Source organism: Pyrgilauda ruficollis, unplaced genomic scaffold (assembly GCF_017590135.1).
Source record: "Pyrgilauda ruficollis isolate IOZ18807 unplaced genomic scaffold, ASM1759013v1 scaffold56, whole genome shotgun sequence".
Lineage (NCBI taxonomy): Eukaryota > Metazoa > Chordata > Aves > Passeriformes > Passeridae > Pyrgilauda > Pyrgilauda ruficollis.
In genome coordinates, this window is record NW_024527266.1 from 288,920 (window position 1) to 307,023 (window position 18,104).

Consider the following 18,104-nt stretch of genomic DNA (forward strand, 5'->3'; position numbering starts at 1 on the left):
AGGCTGTTGTATTATCACATATTTTTCAGTCACTTACCTGAGTTTTAGTCATTACTCATAAATTAATTTTTTTAAATTTGCACATATTTAACAACACAACCTATGTTGTTTGCTGACAGATCCTAGCCTTTCCCACTCAGAAATTTAGAATCTCAGGTGATTTTGCTGCTACAAACTCCAGCTAGAAAATCTATGCAGGCATAAAGATCTGTCTTACTCTCATCCTTTTGCTGTAACACTTGATCAGAGTATTCATCAAGGCATAAGAAATCATCAACCCTCTTTAATTTACTATGGCTTTCAGTTTTTAATGGATGAAAAAACATAATAAAAATCAGATTCACTTTTTCCCCCCAGATTTTATATGACACTTAAGATTTGGTTGCCATCCTAAAATTAACCTGATGGACAGAAACAGGGTGATACCAGCTTGCAGTTGATGTGCTTTAGATAAATGTATTTGTATTATACTTGCCTAGAATGGCGCGAAAATTTTGTTCTTCTGAAAACTTCTAAATGCAATAATTATATGAATCTAGTTGTTGTTCCTAAACTAGTTTGCTGGTCAGCTGTTAAATCCTAGACACATGGAACCTTACTGTTGTGAAACTTTTATGCTTTTGTAGACTTATCTTTTGAGTCTGGCTTTCAGGTCAGGAGGGAATTTTGTTAACTTCTCTGCAGAGATTTTTTAACTACTGTGTGACCTTATTTAAAAGGGTGAGGAAGTGTAATAATATTTGAAAAACAGATCCCAACCACAATAATATCACAGGGCCAACTTCTGGTTCTGAAAAGAGCCTTGAGATCAGAGGGGTAACTCTTTAATGGCATCAGACTAAGATGAAACACTCATACCTGGTGAAGTAACTGTGTCTTGAGTTGGCACTCAAGTCTGTCTGAGATGGAGGAACTGTGATCTGGGCTTTGAGTTAAAAGAGGAGAGTCCTCACACTGTTCTGGGTGTGTGATGCTTCTGCAGCACTTTTAATTTCTAATAAACCACAAGGTGAAAAGGAACTTCAGCCACTTCTTTGTTCAAAAGAAAAAAAGAAGCTGAATACTTCACAATTACAGCAACAGTTTTCCAAGGGAATGGTGTTTGCTAGGTGTTAAGCAAAGTGACACTCCATGAAGGCAACGAGAAGGGAAGGTATTTCTGCATTTTTGAGGAAAATACGACTTTGTGGGATAATGCCAGTTTTTAATGAGAACCAGAATGCTAGAGTCTACATGGGCCATTATTTACGATGGTCTTTGTGGCAGGCACTTTGGAGAATAATGTGATTGCGAACGTAACTTCCTCACAGTTCTGAGGAACATATTATAACTCAGCCAGAAGAGGTTTAGTGAGATTATTCCATTTCTTGATATGGCTGAGCTCCAGGCAAATGTGTGAAGGAGGGGAGCTTTAGCACCATCTGGAATCCACAAAAGCCTTCACTGCTGGCTGCCACCTTGAAACACTTACTGATAGAGAGATTTTTCTAAACCTGTTAAGCGCTTTCTTAGTTTATTAAGCTTTTTCCACGGTATAAAGTCTAACAAGGTGTCCATGGATCAGTGAAAGAATAGAATGTCTTTCAAGTGGAATTGTGTAGTGAAGTCATCTTCTAAATGCAGAGAGCTGCAAAGGGGTAAACATTTCTCAAATATGATGAGCTACATCACAAATGGAGTTTTCAAACTTACTTGTGGTAAGAGACTGTGAGTACTCCTTTAAGAAATTTCACTTTCTTTTATTGTAGATTCTGACTTGGCTTTCATTGTTAAACACTTTGGTTTGTTTTTACTCAGTATTTTTTTTTCCTTAAGAAAAAACCCACAGAATTTAACTCCTGTCAGTGAAGAAAAGAAAGAAAACCCCAAAAAGTGTGTGTGTTCCTGCTGCTTATCAAGATTTCCATAGCTTCAAGATTTCCACAGAATATGTGCTGCCAGTGCCAGATGGCACAGTTTCTTAGAGAAGAACTAGCTCTTGCTTAGTAGTAATACAGACAAACAATACCAAATTAGCATAAGCAAATGTCAGTGAGTTAACATAAAGCCTGTGTTATTTCTGCCTTTTCTTCTTTTCCTAGGCCATGGGTGTTGAGAGTGACCAGGAGATTGTACAGATGATTGGCACAGAGGAACATGTGATGGCTGCATTTGCTCCTAGTCTGGAAGAATGCCAAAAAGCTCAGATTTTTACACAGATGCAGGTGTGTCCTTTCACATGGCCAGAGACCATAAAAATCAAGATAGTGGGTATTGACCACTTTGCTGTGTCAGCAATGGACATAGACTTTCTGTTTTAAGATTTGTTTTGGGGATTTATTTCAAGCTGAGGCTTTTTAAACACTTGGCTCTCATAACCTAACCGAAGAAGAAAAAAAAGTCAAAGTCAAGCAATGCTTTGTTTTCAGAAGCCCAGGGTTGTGTTTTAATGGCATAACCCTGTATATAAAAAGTAGCAATGTCCATAACATGAGGGGGGTTTGTTGAAGACTTTTAAAAAGGGAATTGCATGCCCCATTTTGCTGAAGCCCTGTGATGTGGCTATGACCATTTCATCATGAGTAGATGTTCTTCTGTTTAAGTCTCCTGTATGAAGCCTGCATAGCAGCTACCCTGCGTCCTGCTAAAGACTCAGTAGAATTCTCTTAGCTCATGCACCTTTTTTAGTTAGCCAGGCTGTGGGCCATTTTACTGGGAGCAAATGGGTATATATTAATCTGCTAGAAGAAGCTTTTGGAGATTAATCTTATTTCTGCTATTTCATTGTAAACTTTGTCAAATCATTCCATGTGTGATGTTTAGTGTTTTAAAGTGAACATCTTTCATCTTTGGGGGCTTTTGAGGGTTCCAGTTAGCTTGAAGAGCTCCTAATTCAGTCTCAGATGATTAAGTGAGCTGGAGTAACACAGAGGAATGTGAAGTATTCAGAAAGTTAGAAAAACAGAAATACAGAAGTTATTCTCTGCAAGAAATGTCAAATGAAGTTAATAGAGAGATAGCTTTTTGTGGAAGAGTGTAACAGATGGAAAGGATAATCTGTCATTTAGTGGAGAGGGTGATTCTTTCACATAGCTTCATGACTTCCAGGCAGGAACTTCCTGTGTGGGCTTGGACAGCTTCTGGACTCTTCTAACTAGGAATTCTACGGATTGATTGACAACTGGTAGGAAAGTAAGAATCCACTGCAAGGCACTCCTGGAGACAGACATGGATGCCACACAGTAGCTTTTGGGGATATTAAACAGTGAGGTTTAATGGTTTAATATCTGAATGGAATTTAGCAAGTACACAAAAGAACTGAAGGTGAAAAGCCTAATTAAATAAACTGGATATCTTTGGAATTTATAGAATCCTTTTTGCTATATCTCTGCCATATCCTTTCTTTTAGTATTACAGTAATCATAAATTTCCACCACTTTCCATTCCAGATGTTACCAACCTGTGACAAACACGTTGTATACATCGTCAATTGTGTCAATTTTCTGGAATTTTTTTTGTTAGTTAAGTTTTGTTTGTAAGTTAGTATCACTTACATCTTTGTTATTTTGCAGCTTGTTTGATTGTATCATCCATTGGTGGTGAGATGGCACTGGTTGAGGAATACACACATAATATGTGTGTGTATTTGTATAGGTTAAAATTCTAATATTAACTCAGGTTAATTCCCCCCTTCACAGGCATTGAAGTACATTGGAAACAAAGTACGAAGGCAAAGGATGTGGGGAGGCCCAAAGAAAACAAAGATGGAAGAAGCCCGAGAGCTGCTGGCATCAACCATTCTGACCCATGTGCTCGTATGTAATGTTCTGGGGGTTTTTTAAACAAGAGTAAGCTTGTATGGTTATTTATGGTGCGAGCTTTGTTGGCAGGGAAAAATGCCTTTGATGGCTTTGTAGCTGAGATAAAGTAAATCATCCTCAAAATAAAGGGGAAGACTTGGATTGAATCAAAAGAAATCTTTGTGAAATGCTGTACCATTGAACTAATCAAACCATGCACTTTTTTCTACACGGCCAGACAGTATCAGGTGTGAATTCAGGGCTTTCATCTTTCATGACCTATATCTTTATTCTGATTTACTTTCATTTGCTATCTGTTTCAAAGTCACTAACGTTTATTTTTTGCATTTTTAAAGAAAGTAAAGTGCTGAAATCCCTTTTGTAACTCAGTCAGCCTGGATTACCAGTGGGTTTGTCTGAATAAGAACTAAGGAGCTGATCCTGAAGCATTGATATGTTTTTGTTTTATTTAGTTTTTTTGGATTTTTTACAGGTGAAGGAATTCAATTTTCGTGCCAAGTGCATATACACAGCAGTGATGGTACGCAGAGTAATTTTGGCTCAAGGAGAAAATAAAGTAGATGACAGAGACTATTATGGAAATAAACGTTTGGAGCTGGCAGGGCAGGTGAGTTTTTACTTCAGAGCCAAGTGTTTCAGGGTTTTGTTACTGTCTCCTATTAAAAGATGCTGAATAAGGAATAAAGCGTATCCCTGTTTTCTCAACTGAAGTGTTCTCCCTCTCATTTTATTTTTGTTGGCTTTTCTGTGTTGACTCATAGATCTGCTTTCATGACTGAGACTAATACATTTTATCTTCACTTCTGTATTGCCTCTTTGTACCAGATGAAAGGACAGAGCAGTGCAAATAGAGAATCAGTCCTGGTTGTGGCATAACACTGCTAGTGTCGAGAAGGCAGCAGTAAGAGCCATCCCCCAGTGTTCCCCTCTAAACAGCTGCGTAAGGGAATAAACTGGGGCAAAGGAGGTGCCTGCATGTCATGTCCAGGCTGTCCCACTGTGGAGAACACAGCTTGTGTACCAGCTCACAGAACAGCCACTCAAGCCTCCTGTAATTTGGTGCCCATAAGATTGCTCGTTTGCTGTCAGCTGCCTCTCTGGCCTCTAGGGTGGCATGAATTAACAAAATATTCAAAGTTAACTTGAGCAGCTAATAAAAGTGGATTTTGTGGAGTTCTCTGCTTGCAGAATTTTGGCACTGGAGGCAGAAGCAGTATCCAAGGGCTGCAGAGGAGGGAATGTTTTGAGGTGTCTGGCATTGTTGTTTTGCAGAGAGGGTGGCAGTTCACAGCTGTTGGCCAAACTGCATTCTCCTAATGCTGGAGGAGTTTACCTGTCAGGTAAAGGAACTGCTTAGCTAATGTGGCATGGATTTTTCCTTGCCATGTGTGCTTATTTGGTTAAACAGTTTATATTAGGATTGGACTTCTTTGCTGTGCTAATACTAATGCAAGTTGGAGTTTTAGTAGTTGGTATCACCTGTGGTTACTGATCATGTATCAGAAATTCAGACAAGTACACAAAATGCACTGGATTGCAGAAACTGCATCTCTGCTGCCCACAGTGTTTGTGTTGGGATTTCTGTTTCTGCACACATAACAATATTCCATTTTGTTCCTATCCAGTGAAAATTCTCATTTTATTACACTTTTTAAGATGTGTGCTTGCATATTGTCTCATACTCCTCCTTTCCACCCTGCCCTCTATGTCCACATGTGAACACGTACACATAGTGTAAATATTTTAGAGTAAAAACCACATGCTTTGCTTCGTAGTTTTCTGAAGAAACTAAGATGGCACTCTTGAACACATTCAAAGCACAAATGCAATGAAAAAAACTTAACTTTTTAGGATAAGAAAATTCTTTCTTGAAATTAATGTCTTTACTGTTCATCAAATTTTTGTACCAGTGCTGAAGCAGAATATGTTTCTAAAGTTTCTAAGGAGTAGTAAATGGACATTAGTGCAACATTTCAGTGGAATAAATATTTTAAGCTGTGATATGTTTCTTGGGTTTCTGCTGTAACTGCTGGAGCTCAGTATGATTGTAATCAGTATATTAGTTGTTGCTTTGTCAGCAGATTGTTCTTATTTAACTGGATCAAAGGAGTAGTTTGTTTTTTCCTAATACTTCTAGAAGCAGAAAGTAGAGCAGGTAAAGAATTTTCTACAAGCTGTAAGAAAAAGGCCTCTGCTCACACAGATGTTAACAACCAAAGTTGTTTTAAATTATGTGGGGAAAGGTATTAAATGTAGAGGATCATCGCAACAAAGCCAATGCATATTTTTTCTACATCAAGAAGACCTGTGTAGGGATGGGGGGGTGGGGGAGGTTAACACTTGATTAAGAGTAGTTCTTTCTCTCTTGTGGTATTTTAAATGCTCATTTCAAGCTGAGTGGTTTAATTTCCCTCCGCTGTTTTTTTTGGTGAAATACTAATTTATTGGATTGCAGACTAAACTGTGTAGAGTTTTGCCAGTTTCTAGATGTTTGTGTTTCGCTAAAGTTTGTGTGGATAAAATGGTTGTTGGTGGTTTGTTTTGGTTTTTTTTTTATGCCAGCATCATGTTCCTGGAATAAAAATCCTGTTGATTTAAAATCTGAATAAATTTTAAAAAAAGAAAAGATTCCCATGTGAGGAGAAAAACACAGCGGTCTAAACAGTGTAAAGACATAAATGGCATTGTGTTTATAAAAATGTGTGAAAACAATAGCTGCTAATTTCACACCCCATGGGACAAGAGAGTACGAAATGTGCTTTAGCTTTAGATAACAGGGTTGTATCCACTAGCCAAGCTGGTTTACAGAGCTTTCTCTTAGTCTGCCTGCCACTAGAGGCTCAGTAGGCCAGGTGCCAGCTGAGGTGTTAGCAAAACCTACCGATTTCAGGCTTAATCTTTTCACCTACCTTTTCTCTTCCCTTAATGTGTTCATTATTTGCTAAGCATTACTCTGTTCTTTGTCCTCTTTTTTTTTTTTTTTTTTTGTTTCTAATGCAGCTTGCTTTGTATGGGTGAGATATGGAACAGCACCAAAATCTGGCACCCTGGAAAGCAAGGGATTTCTATCCTGTGACAAAAGAATACCACCTTGACTTCAGAGATTGCCTAATCCCAGCTGTTCTGATAATATAATTAAGGCTGCCTAATGTCTTTAATTTTGCAACCAGTTTGTGTGAAAGGGAGAATTTGGCACTCTAAAGGCTTAAACGCTAAATAGCAATCTCAAGGCGCCTAATTAGAATTCTCTGACATTAAGCTAATTGCTGAAACTGTATTTCAGCAGCTTAACTTCTTTATTAATTTTTCTTAGGATTTTCAATGAAAATCAATTGGTGAGCTGTCAGAATTTTTTTCCTTACATATAATTTGCTCTTTAGTGCTCCTCTCTGAAGAAGGCTGAAAGGCCCTGGACTAACTACAAAATCCATTGAATATTATCAGTGGCATTCCATCCTTTTTCTTTAATCTCTTGCTCTTGACCTAAATAATGTGGTTATTGTGAAATTCTTCTTTGCCAGATAGTCCCAGCTCTTAGAGAGGCTGTGAGTGAAATTAGCAAAGTATGAGGCTTTCCAGACTGGCAGGTAGTAACAAGTTGGTGTACTTGGGGTGTAACTGACTTTGTTTGTTAGAGAAGAGGAAAGGTGGTGTGGCTTTATAATCCCCATGACATGAGGAATTATGAAATTCTTGCAGTTTTTTGATCAAGAAATCAAATATGAAAATGAGTTCTGAGTAATTTTTTTAAAGTGTTTAGTTAAATGTTTAAATCCTGCTCAAACCTGTTTAGATCGAATGTTTACTGTAGTTAGTTTCAAGAGTTTAGTTCTTATTTAACAAGTCTATCAGCCATCTTAAAATGACACATTTCCACCTCTTACTTTTTCCCTACTTCTGAAACTCTTCCCTCATAATCTTATTTTTGGGAACTCCAGTGCATTCTCCTTCCTAATACAATGCTTAATAAAAGTTGCTTTTATTTCTGGTGGAAGTCTAATTTAAATTAACTGTGATATCGTATGTGAGTGGATTTCTTGTGACAGTGGTGAGAGAGTATGATTTTGCAACTGTTGATGGTATTACAAACATCAGGAAGGAAAAGAGGCTCTACAGCACCTTCCTCTCATTCCAAGGTCGGGTCTAAAAAACCTGTCTGTCCAGAATGGCAATAGGATTCCACTTCTGTCAAGGGTTAGCATGCTCTGTGTGTTGTCACCAGCTTTACAGTGTCATTTGCCAAATGCTTTGGTCAGCCCAGCTGGAGCATGTAGGTGGAGAAAAGGAAATGAAAGCTAGTGGCCCATCCTAGGGAGAGAAGAGTGAGTGTGGTTTACTTTCTTGTTTCCAGAAGGTAAGGAAAGGTGGGGATTATGTCTCATGGAGACAGGTAAAATACAGTTTCATTCTGCATATACAGAAATAGTATGGTACAAATTACTCCAGAATGTCCTAGCTTGTGGTGGATGAGCACACAGCTTGTTCTACACTGACTGCTTTGTACACTGGGAACTACCATTCCTGGCACTGATAGCAGCTGCACTTTTGGTTTTTCTGACACTTGGGGCAGTTTCAGACTCAGGTCCCAGGACAGGAATGCCAGGCTTTAGAGTTTACACTGATTGCTTGCAAAGCTGATTGTTGTGAACACTTAAAATGTATCATGAGGTGCAGATTTAAATGTTTTGAAAACTATTACTGATGCAAGGAGAGGCTGAACAAACTGCAGAAACAAAGCAGATTAGAGAGCAAAAAAAATCAGATCACAACTTTGGTAGCCTTTTCCTTTTATGGCTATTTTAAGAGGTGATTAATATACAGGAAATAATTGTGTTAAAATGCCACACTTTTGAATGGTTCTGTTGCTGGGTTCATTTTGGGTTGATTGTTTGGGGTTTTTTTCATATTCACCTGAGATATGTAGCTTTATTGCCTAAACTGTAGACTTTTTGGGTTGTTGGTTTGTATTGCAGTTTCCAGACAGTAGCAGTTCTAGAAGACAGTGACAGATGTTGAACATTCACAGGTGAACTCTCTGTGGGTGTAATGTTTTCCACAGATTGTGATTGGCAGAATCACAGGATAAAAGTGTGTATGAGTAAGGAAGCTGCCTATGAAACCTGAGATATGTGTTAGAGTAAAAACCACTCTTGCCTGCAGATCTTGTGTGTAATTCAGGGTTGTACATTTAGGGTATTAAATCTTTAAAAGAGTTTATAACTTCAGGGAGGAAGTAAATTAGCTGGGTTGTAATGTAGCAGATTAGGGAAAATAGTTGGATAGCATAGAGAAGTATGGCTGTGCTAAAATATTGTGAAGGAAAGATTAAAATGAAGCAAAAGGAGATAAGTGCATAAACTTAGACTATTCTAGTTAATTTCTATTAAAAGTTCTCTAATACTGTAACAAGGCAAAAAAACTTGTGGTAAAATTATCATTTGTGAAACAGAAAAGTTACATTTTAACTGACAAGTAGTCTCTTTCCTCATTTCCTAGACTTAAGAAGTATAATTCTTCCCTTAACCATTTTGTATTTCCAGCTCCTTTCTCTTCTGTTTGAAGATTTGTTCAAAAAATTTAACTCTGAACTGAAAAAGATTGCTGACCAGGTGATCCCCAAGCAGCGTGCAGCTCAGTTTGATGTCGTGAAGCACATGCGGCAGGACCAGATCACCAACGGCATGGTCAATGCCATCTCCACAGTAAGTACTTCTGCTCTCATTTTAGGATGCAGAGCTTTTCCACCATAGTGAATGATGGAAATGTGTACATTTATTTTTGTTGGATCTTCTGGTTTTGGTTTGAAAAGCAGATCTATTTAATGTTTTTTATAGATTAAAATTGGAAAACTCTGTCGGGGCAGGGCATTTGGAATTCACTGAAGAATCACTAATCATCAAGCATCTTTTATTTCCAACTGATGTTTTACTTTTTGAGAAAGAATGGTAGAAACAGGCACATTTAAAATAGTGGTCATGGTTGTATTTATCCAGCTGACTGTCTTCTAGGTTCTGCTTGACTATGTGGTTTTTTATTATCTGGATTTAGCTGGGGTCAGGCTACATCATTTGTACAAAAGATTTTTGAAAAACAGCAGGAAAACATCATGAGCAGGAGGAAAAAAAAAATGCCCTTAACCTCAATTTTGAGCTCTTTGAGGGCAGTGCCTTTTTATTTTGAAGTTGATGAAATGAACAAATTTGCAGCATAGAAGTTCATACTTCTCTGCTAATGGTACTGATCTATTTAACAGGGAAATCTGCGGCATGCCATAATACTAAAAAACTCCGATAATTACTCTTTAAATATTTGTCTTGGTTGGATTTTAGCCTGTTTCTGTCTTCTCCTGGAGCAGATACTTTCCTTCATGCCAGTGGACAAGAGCAACAATAGCTACTAACTTTGTCTTTCACCTCAGACATCTGCAAGAGCAATTTGTGAGATTGCTCCTGAAATCCAGCTAGTAGCTTGTAAAAGACTTTGAAATGCATGATTTTTAAAAGAAATTAGATTAGACTTAAGTATTTTAGGAGCTGGTAAAAATTGTGGAACTTAATTTTTAATCTTTGGTGCTCTTGAGAGGGCTTTTCTGCCTAGCATGAAACTGAGGTTTTTCTCTGGTTCTTGTAAACAAATTAATTCCACATATTGCATCCAAAACCACCAACAGTCTGTAACTTACAAATCCCAGTGTTAAAGCTTATCACTGTTTAATTTTATGAGTGCCCCAAATGTAGTTAAATCTCCACAGTGCACATAACCAAAACAATTGACAGATTTGTTTCTCTAAATGCTAGTGCTTTCTTCTAGCTTGTGCCAGTTTTTCCATTTGGACTGACAGAGATAAATCTGCAAATATTATTCAGTCCATATTCAGTAAAGTCGTCGTTCTTCCTGTGTCTTTGGACTTTTTTTTTACTGCCGCATAAGCAGTTAAACACCATCTGCTCTTAAGCATTGAAAAATAATTTCTCAGGAACAATGCCCAGTGCACACCATTCAAGAGATTAAGCAAATACCATAAAAATGATTCTTGGAAATGACAATCTCCAATCTCACCAGAATGCTTCAATGATAGTCTCAAAGAGCATGAAATAACTGAGCAGATTCATAATTACACCAGTAGCATGCAAAAGAATTCATAGCCCTACTGCATCATCTGTACAGTGGTGCTCAGTGATGTTTGCTACAGGTCCTCCCTTACCCTGGTAAACCCCAGAAGAGAAGGTAGGGCAGGCAGCAGTGCCACAAGCCTGATGCACATTTCAGTATCTGAAGAATCATCTGATGCCACTGAGGGGGCAACTTCCCATTCATAAGAGTTCTCAAGGGGGTGGTCTCACAACTGCCCTGACCTCTTTGGATTTTCTTTTCTTGTGGTCAAATTTTGAAGGATCCACTCCATCCCTTTCAAAGCACAAAGAATATTTTGTATGTCTTCAGGCAGCATTTTTACTTCCCCTTTTTCCCACTCTTTTTGTTTTAGACTCTTCTGGGCAGCAAAGGAGAAACCACATACTTACTTAGCCTACAGATGCAATACTTTCTGGTGGGAAGAAAAACTACTGATTTATTGTATTCTTCCACTTACACTCCCATAACTCCCAGTCTTTACAGAATGAAATGGTCAGTGAGTGAGCCCTTCCCAAAGATGCTGAACAAATTAAGAGGTTTGACTGACTTGCCATTGAGCATGATGTGTTCCCACTTGCTATTACAAGCTTGAGACTATTTGATGGTCTCCAGTGGAAGCAAATAACAAAACCATTCATATGGATGGTGTTTTCTTCCTGTTGCTCACTGAATGGGATTGTGCTGTTTAAAGTGGAAATAAAAAAGCCAAGCAAATCACCCTCTAAAAGGGTTTTGGTGCAGTACGGCAAGCAAGCTTCAAGTTATTTGTTAAAATTGGTGAGCTGAGTTTGCCAAAAAGGGTTCAAGAATTAGCAGAAGGCAATCCTTGGGAAAATGTTATCTTTGGACTAAACAGTAACATGGTGTCTGCAGTAAATAGTATTTCAGATAGAAACTTGCTGTATCCACTGACTCAGGTGCTGAGAACTGGACATGGAGTAAATGTCACAAAGGCAAAAATTTTAGCACTAAATTTCAAGATTGCAGTAGAGTTTATTAAATCTGCTTGCATGGAAGCATATTTGTGTCCTAGAACATGCTCTGAGCTCCTCTGTTCTCGTGATTAAAACCACAAGTGAGAGTGCATGTGACAGTCCTGAAACACAAAACCTCTGAGATGTTCATGGATCTTGCATTTCATATTTGATGTAATCCAAACAGAAGCTGGGAGGACCTACTCCTCACACACACACACACACACACATGCGTACACACACTCTCTTCTCAGGGAAGACACATCAGTGAGTCTTTTTCCTCTGGATTACAAAAACAAAAGGCTTCAAAAAAGTACAGCGGGCTTTGATGTCAGACTTCTCCAGCATAAATGTCTGTGTTTCCTACAAAAGTAACAGATCATGGAAAAGGCAAAACTGAAAGCTTGTGAGATCTATTGTAAAAGTGTTATATCACTCGAAAGACTTTTTCTTTCTTAAATACTAAAAAAATCGATAAAACAAAACCAAAATAATTTAATTTAGGTAAATTTGAGTATTGATTTACCTGTGAGGAACAGATGAAAAAGACTATTTGTGTGATGGAATATGTAATAGCAAAAGTATCCTCTCATCTGAAAGAGCAGTCCTTTTGTTTCAACTTCTCTTTAATACAGATATGCTATAACTAGGACTTTTTAGGCAGATAGGTAGTTAGAAATTTGATTTATATAAATGGGCAACATTTGATTTGGAAAACTCCTCAGATACCATTCTGTCTACACTCTGGAAAAAGCCAAGACAAGGATGAAGTGCACAGATTCTTTTGAAACAATAATTTTATTCTACAGGGAAATTGGTCTCTAAAGAGATTCAAGATGGACCGCCAAGGCGTGACACAAGTCTTGTCCCGCTTGTCTTACATATCTGCTCTGGGAATGATGACCAGGATCTCTTCTCAGTTTGAAAAGACAAGGAAAGTGAGTGGTCCTCGATCGCTACAGCCATCTCAGTGGGGGATGCTCTGCCCTTCTGACACTCCTGAAGGAGAGGTGAGTGATTTCTATTTTGCTTTCTGTGTTTCTTGTCCTGACAAATGGAGACACTGTTTAACTTGAAGCAGGTGGTCCTTCATTAGAGGAATAATTCTGATGAGGAGGTTTCTGCAGAGATAAATTATCCTCAGCCTGGTAACACAACTTCTTACGTCCTACCTGTTTGCATCCTGGTCCTTCTTACTATATTGTCTTTTTTCTCCTGCATAGACTGTCTGGAAACAGTTCTGAAATCATTTGGGTATATGAGAATGACATGAACAGGTTCCATTTTTGCAGTGGAACTACTTGTTCTCTTTTGGTGAGAGCAGAAGGAGAGGAGTTCTAAACCCCTCTCCCTTTGTTCTGTAATAAACATTCTGTTTTCAAGTTGCAGCATCAACTTGCAGTGTTTCTGAAACATGTACCAATACTTCTTTAGCCATCAACTTGAGGAAGAAAACCATCTTTATACATATTGCAATCAAGGAATTGATTCTGACAGTCTTGTTTTGTTTGGCTTTCCTTTTCTCTCTCTTTTTTTTTTTTTTTTTTTTTTTGAATAGAGGATACTCTGGGGGGAGGAATTCTGAACTTTCTGAATAAGTCAATATAAGCTAGTCTTACTAGGCAGCTGAAATAAAGTTACACTGTATAAGATACTTTTTCATTTTAAAATGTTAATGTTTGTGCTAGAACATACAGGATACATGGAAAATTGATCAATTGACTGATCTTGTATTTCCATTATGTTGCTGACTAGCTGACAAGAGAAACATAGGGTTATATGTGGTTAACTTAAAATCTGTTTCAGTGCCTATATTTTTTATTAGCTTGTAAATGCTAAAACATTACATTTCAGTGTGATATAGAAAACTCCACCTTTTTTTCCTCCAAAATTTCAGGGTAATTAATTTAATTTCTTCCACTTTGTCATATTTTTGTTTTTGTCAATCATAAATACAGTCTGGGGAGAAAAATGCAAATGTGGTATTAACACATAGAAAGAGAAGGGATAAAATTAGTGGGTTTTGGTTTTGTTTTTTTCCTAGGCCTGTGGTTTAGTTAAAAACCTTGCCCTCATGACTCACATTACTACGGATATGGAAGATGGCCCAATTATTAAATTAGCCAGTAATCTTGGAGTTGAAGATGTCAACTTGCTCTGTGGTGAAGAACTTTCATACCCAAACGTGTTCCTGGTTTTTCTTAATGGTATGTTACTTTTCGGCAGTCTTGACTCGGGTTTGTTGCTGATGGAGAGTTAGGCTTCAGAAACCCTGCAGTAGTTCTTGGATCAGAGTCAACAGCAGATGCTGTTTTCCACGTGCAAATAATTTCCTCTGTAAATATTTTGATAGGGTTAGGCAAAGTAGATGGGCCAGATGATGGCACTTAGTTTCATGAAGTTGGGTCTTCAGAACTTTGACTGCAGATGTGTGTAGCTGGGAAATTGAAGCTTTCTCAAATTTCAGCCCTGTTTTTAAGCCCACTTGCATAAATAGGGACAAAAATATGTACATTTAACTTGGGTTTGTTGGTTTGTTTGTTTTTTAGATATTGGCCAAAGGAGGTGCCATTCGTAAAGTACTTTTAGAAGAAAATAACTTCAATTTGTAATATGTAATATTGTAATAAATTTACAAATTCAGATCTTCCTTTACAGAAAGCATTTCGTTTTCTGTACTCTTTATATATAGTCGTGCATTTTAAAGAGTCTTTAAAAACAGAAAGGAAACATCAGAATATTATTTGTGAAGTTTAGCAATGCTATTCTCTTTAAAAATACCTTTGAAGGGGCATCTTACTTTGTGTGTGGTAAGAAAAATTAGACCATGGAAAACAGGCCTGTCTTATTAAAGGGATGATTTAGTGCACGTGCTTTGCGTCTGCACATTCATATGTCTTTTACAACTGATTTTCTAGCATTTCTAAAACAACAGGTACTATCAGATTTCAAAATACTGACATTTTTAAAACTATGGCTATGATTTCAAAATAGCCTTTTGTCAGTAGCATCCACTTCCAGGGACTAGTGTGTAATGTCTGTCGCCATGAGTAAGGTCTCCATTTACCCTTGAATTAAACAGCAGTTGTTCTTCAACCCTGCCTTTTCCTGGTAACATAAAAGCAACACTTGACCAAACTGCATTCCTTTGCTCTGCTTTTCTATAGCAGTGTGTTAAAGATAAGGTTCAGTGAAACCACATGCACTGTCTTCTGTCCTGAGGTCCTGAGGGGAGTGCAGAGCCAAAATATTGGACTCTTCCTTGACAAGCTCAGTTTGGAGTGCAGAACAAGAGTCTGTAGCCAAATGCAGATGAACTAGTACTAAGTGGGACAAGCCAAGTTACTGTTCAATCCACTGGTTTATGGGTTTAATCCATAAAAAAATTCTAACTTGTGGATAGCTGGCTTGATCCTGGTTTAAACTTATGACTTAACATAAATAATGTGTTAAATACAAATTCTTCAAGCAGTAAAGACCCTTCTGTTGTCTTAAAAACTCCCTAAACTATCATCCTTTGTCTTCTCCTTTAATGTTTTTAAAATGTGAGCATAGATGTTTATTTTATGTATTAAGATTACTTTGGTCAGGTGACTCTTAAAATGAATTTTACTCTCTTGTTTGCTCATCATGCATCAGAATATTTAAGTATGAGCTGAAGTGCCCTGCTAAGATAGTTGAGTTGAGCTAAGTGCCTAAAAGAGAAGTTCTAGTGCTGTTGTGAGTGATCCCATACATCAAAATATCAGGACTTTAAAATTTCTGACAAGGCAGCTGGGCCGTTCCTTGGTCAGTTCTTGGAAACCTTGAATCAGTTTCAGTACAGGTGAAATTGCAGACTTGAGAGTTGTTAACTTGTGTACCAACTGATTAATGGGCAGCTGAGCAGAAACATACTTGAAGAAAGCTGGAAGAACCACACCATTTGGTTTCTCAGGCTGTTTGGAAGCGTGCAGGAAGATGACTTGTGAAATTCTAACAATTTTGAATTGAGAGGAAAAAAGAGCTGGTTCTTATTCATGTTAGAGAAGGGGGATTTTACAACAACTCTATTTACAAGAAGCAGAAGTACTTCTATGCATGCCACACGTGATCAGAATTTGTAAATAGTTTTGGATGTGCAAAGGATGCACCAGGTATTTATTCTCTCTCTGACCAGGTAACATCCTTGGTGTCATACGTGATCACCAGAAATTAGTCAACACCTTTCGGATCTTGCGTCGAGCAGGTTATATTAACGAATTCGTTTCCATCTCTACAAATCTGTCTGACAGATGTGTCTACATTTCCTCTGATGGAGGGAGATTGTGCAGGTAAACTTCTCATCAGAATTACTTCACTACTGAACTGGCTATAAATTTCTGTGCAGTAGGCTAGACTTTTACAGGAACAGATTAAAGCAAATTCAGTAAGACTTGAGCATCTCTTTTCTCCTTAAATAGCCCTCATTCAGAATAGGCAGAGGTTGGAAGAGACTGAATGGGTTAATGAAATGGGTTAATGAATATATACGTATTTTAGCAATGACTGGCTGTGTGCATATTCTGTGTTCACTTCAACAAAGCAGCAATCACAACTACTGGTGGCATTCTACTTTGTTCATTAATTGAACCTCAGAGCATGTTGAATGCAGTTTGAGGCATGTCAGAGGCTCCAAAATAGTAAATGCACAAACCATCAATTAATCATAACTAGTCAGGAGATCCTGAGTAGAGCCATATTCAGTGGCAGAGAAATCACTCTTCCAGTCAGGGCTGATATGTGTAGTTTGGGAGATGACAGCAAAGCTTCCCATTTTTAAAATAAAAGCAAGGGAAATATGTGGATTTGCAAGGCTTTACCAGTTTTGCTTTGTGGCACCCCTCACCCTGCAATTGTTCAGATATCCCTATTAACCATTTAAAAGTGCTTATTAGTCTTCTAACAGTTATTTAGACTTCAGCAGGGACTCCACAAGTACCTTGTAGCTATTTGCTTCTCTTTATCAAAGCAACTTGTCCAAATAGCAACAGCCCTTGACGTTGCCTTCTTGCATGCCATCCTTTGTGTCAGTGGTTTTGTGTGGTAGGGAAGCCTTCAGTGATCCATGTGTTATTGAAATTTATGGATTCATCAGACATCACCCACAGTAAATGCCTGTACTTTACAGCATGTAGGCAATTGCAAAATGCAGCCGTGCATGTGGACACTTGAGCACAAACTGAACGCAGTGCTCTGTAAAAACCACAGTACTAAATGCTGTTCTTAGCTCTGTAGTTTGGGAAATCTCAAATCTTTTAAAGCCATCATCAAAATCTGTAGACTTGCAAAATTTTAGTTGAATGATTTAAAGGGGGAAAAATGGCTTTTACCTCAAAATTGAAGTCTTGATTTTTCTGATGCACATTTTAATTATATCAAACTAAGGTCTGAATAGTTGCTGATTTTATTTATGTGGTTTTATCAGTTAAAGGCCAATAAATTTTAAGAACTGTTTATAGAATGGTTATGCATAGGCAGGGTTCTTAGTGTAAGAATAAATTAGGTTACCTGCCTTAGTATTTGCTGTGACCATCCTTTTTTTTTTTTTTTTTTTTAATTTCAGGCCTTACATAATTGTCAAGAAGCAAAAACCTGCAGTTACAAACAAGCATATGGAAGAACTGGCTCAGGGCTACAGGTACACAATTCGAGTAGGCCATATTCATCTTCACCAAGTAAATACTGTGTGGAGATAACTTCAGTCAGTCAATATTTCACAGTCTTGGGGTTAGCTAATTAGAGAAGTCTGCTCTCCATATAAATTCATGCCTTTGTACTGGAGATTTTCTGTTTAAAGTCAAATTAAGGCTGGTGTTCTTATTTTGTTACTGCTGTGAGATTTGGTGAGTATACAGAATAAATACATCTCACAGCCTCATCTTTCTGCAAGTGGAACGTTTGAGGCAGTATCATCCTCCTGACTGAAAAATCAAGCACCTCACAGGAGTATCAACTTAACCACCCTAAACTGGGCACATTCAGAGTTTTTGAAAGTCCTTGTAAATTCTTAGTAAACATATTTTTTTAAAAAACGACACTAGTACAAAGGCATTTAAATTTAGGTCTAATTAAATTCCACAAATCACAAAAACATATGTGATTATCCTTGTATTTATGTACATTGACAGCAGTGATGAGTGCATATGGGAAGATTTTTTGTAGTTGTTCACATAAG

The 18,104-nt window shown here is 37.7% G+C and overlaps 1 protein-coding gene across 1 annotated transcript in view; it reads left to right on the forward strand.

Annotated features, from left to right (window-relative positions):
* POLR3B (RNA polymerase III subunit B) overlaps positions 1-18,104 on the forward strand; it is a 74,521-nt gene that overhangs the window by 15,232 nt on the left and 41,185 nt on the right. Inside the window, exons 10-17 of the mRNA XM_041481496.1 lie at positions 2,082-2,204; positions 3,678-3,794; positions 4,273-4,407; positions 9,341-9,502; positions 12,718-12,918; positions 13,953-14,115; positions 16,068-16,221; positions 17,493-17,567. Coding sequence (XP_041337430.1) covers positions 2,082-2,204; positions 3,678-3,794; positions 4,273-4,407; positions 9,341-9,502; positions 12,718-12,918; positions 13,953-14,115; positions 16,068-16,221; positions 17,493-17,567 — 1,130 coding nt within the window. The remainder of the gene's footprint in view (positions 1-2,081; positions 2,205-3,677; positions 3,795-4,272; positions 4,408-9,340; positions 9,503-12,717; positions 12,919-13,952; positions 14,116-16,067; positions 16,222-17,492; positions 17,568-18,104) is intronic.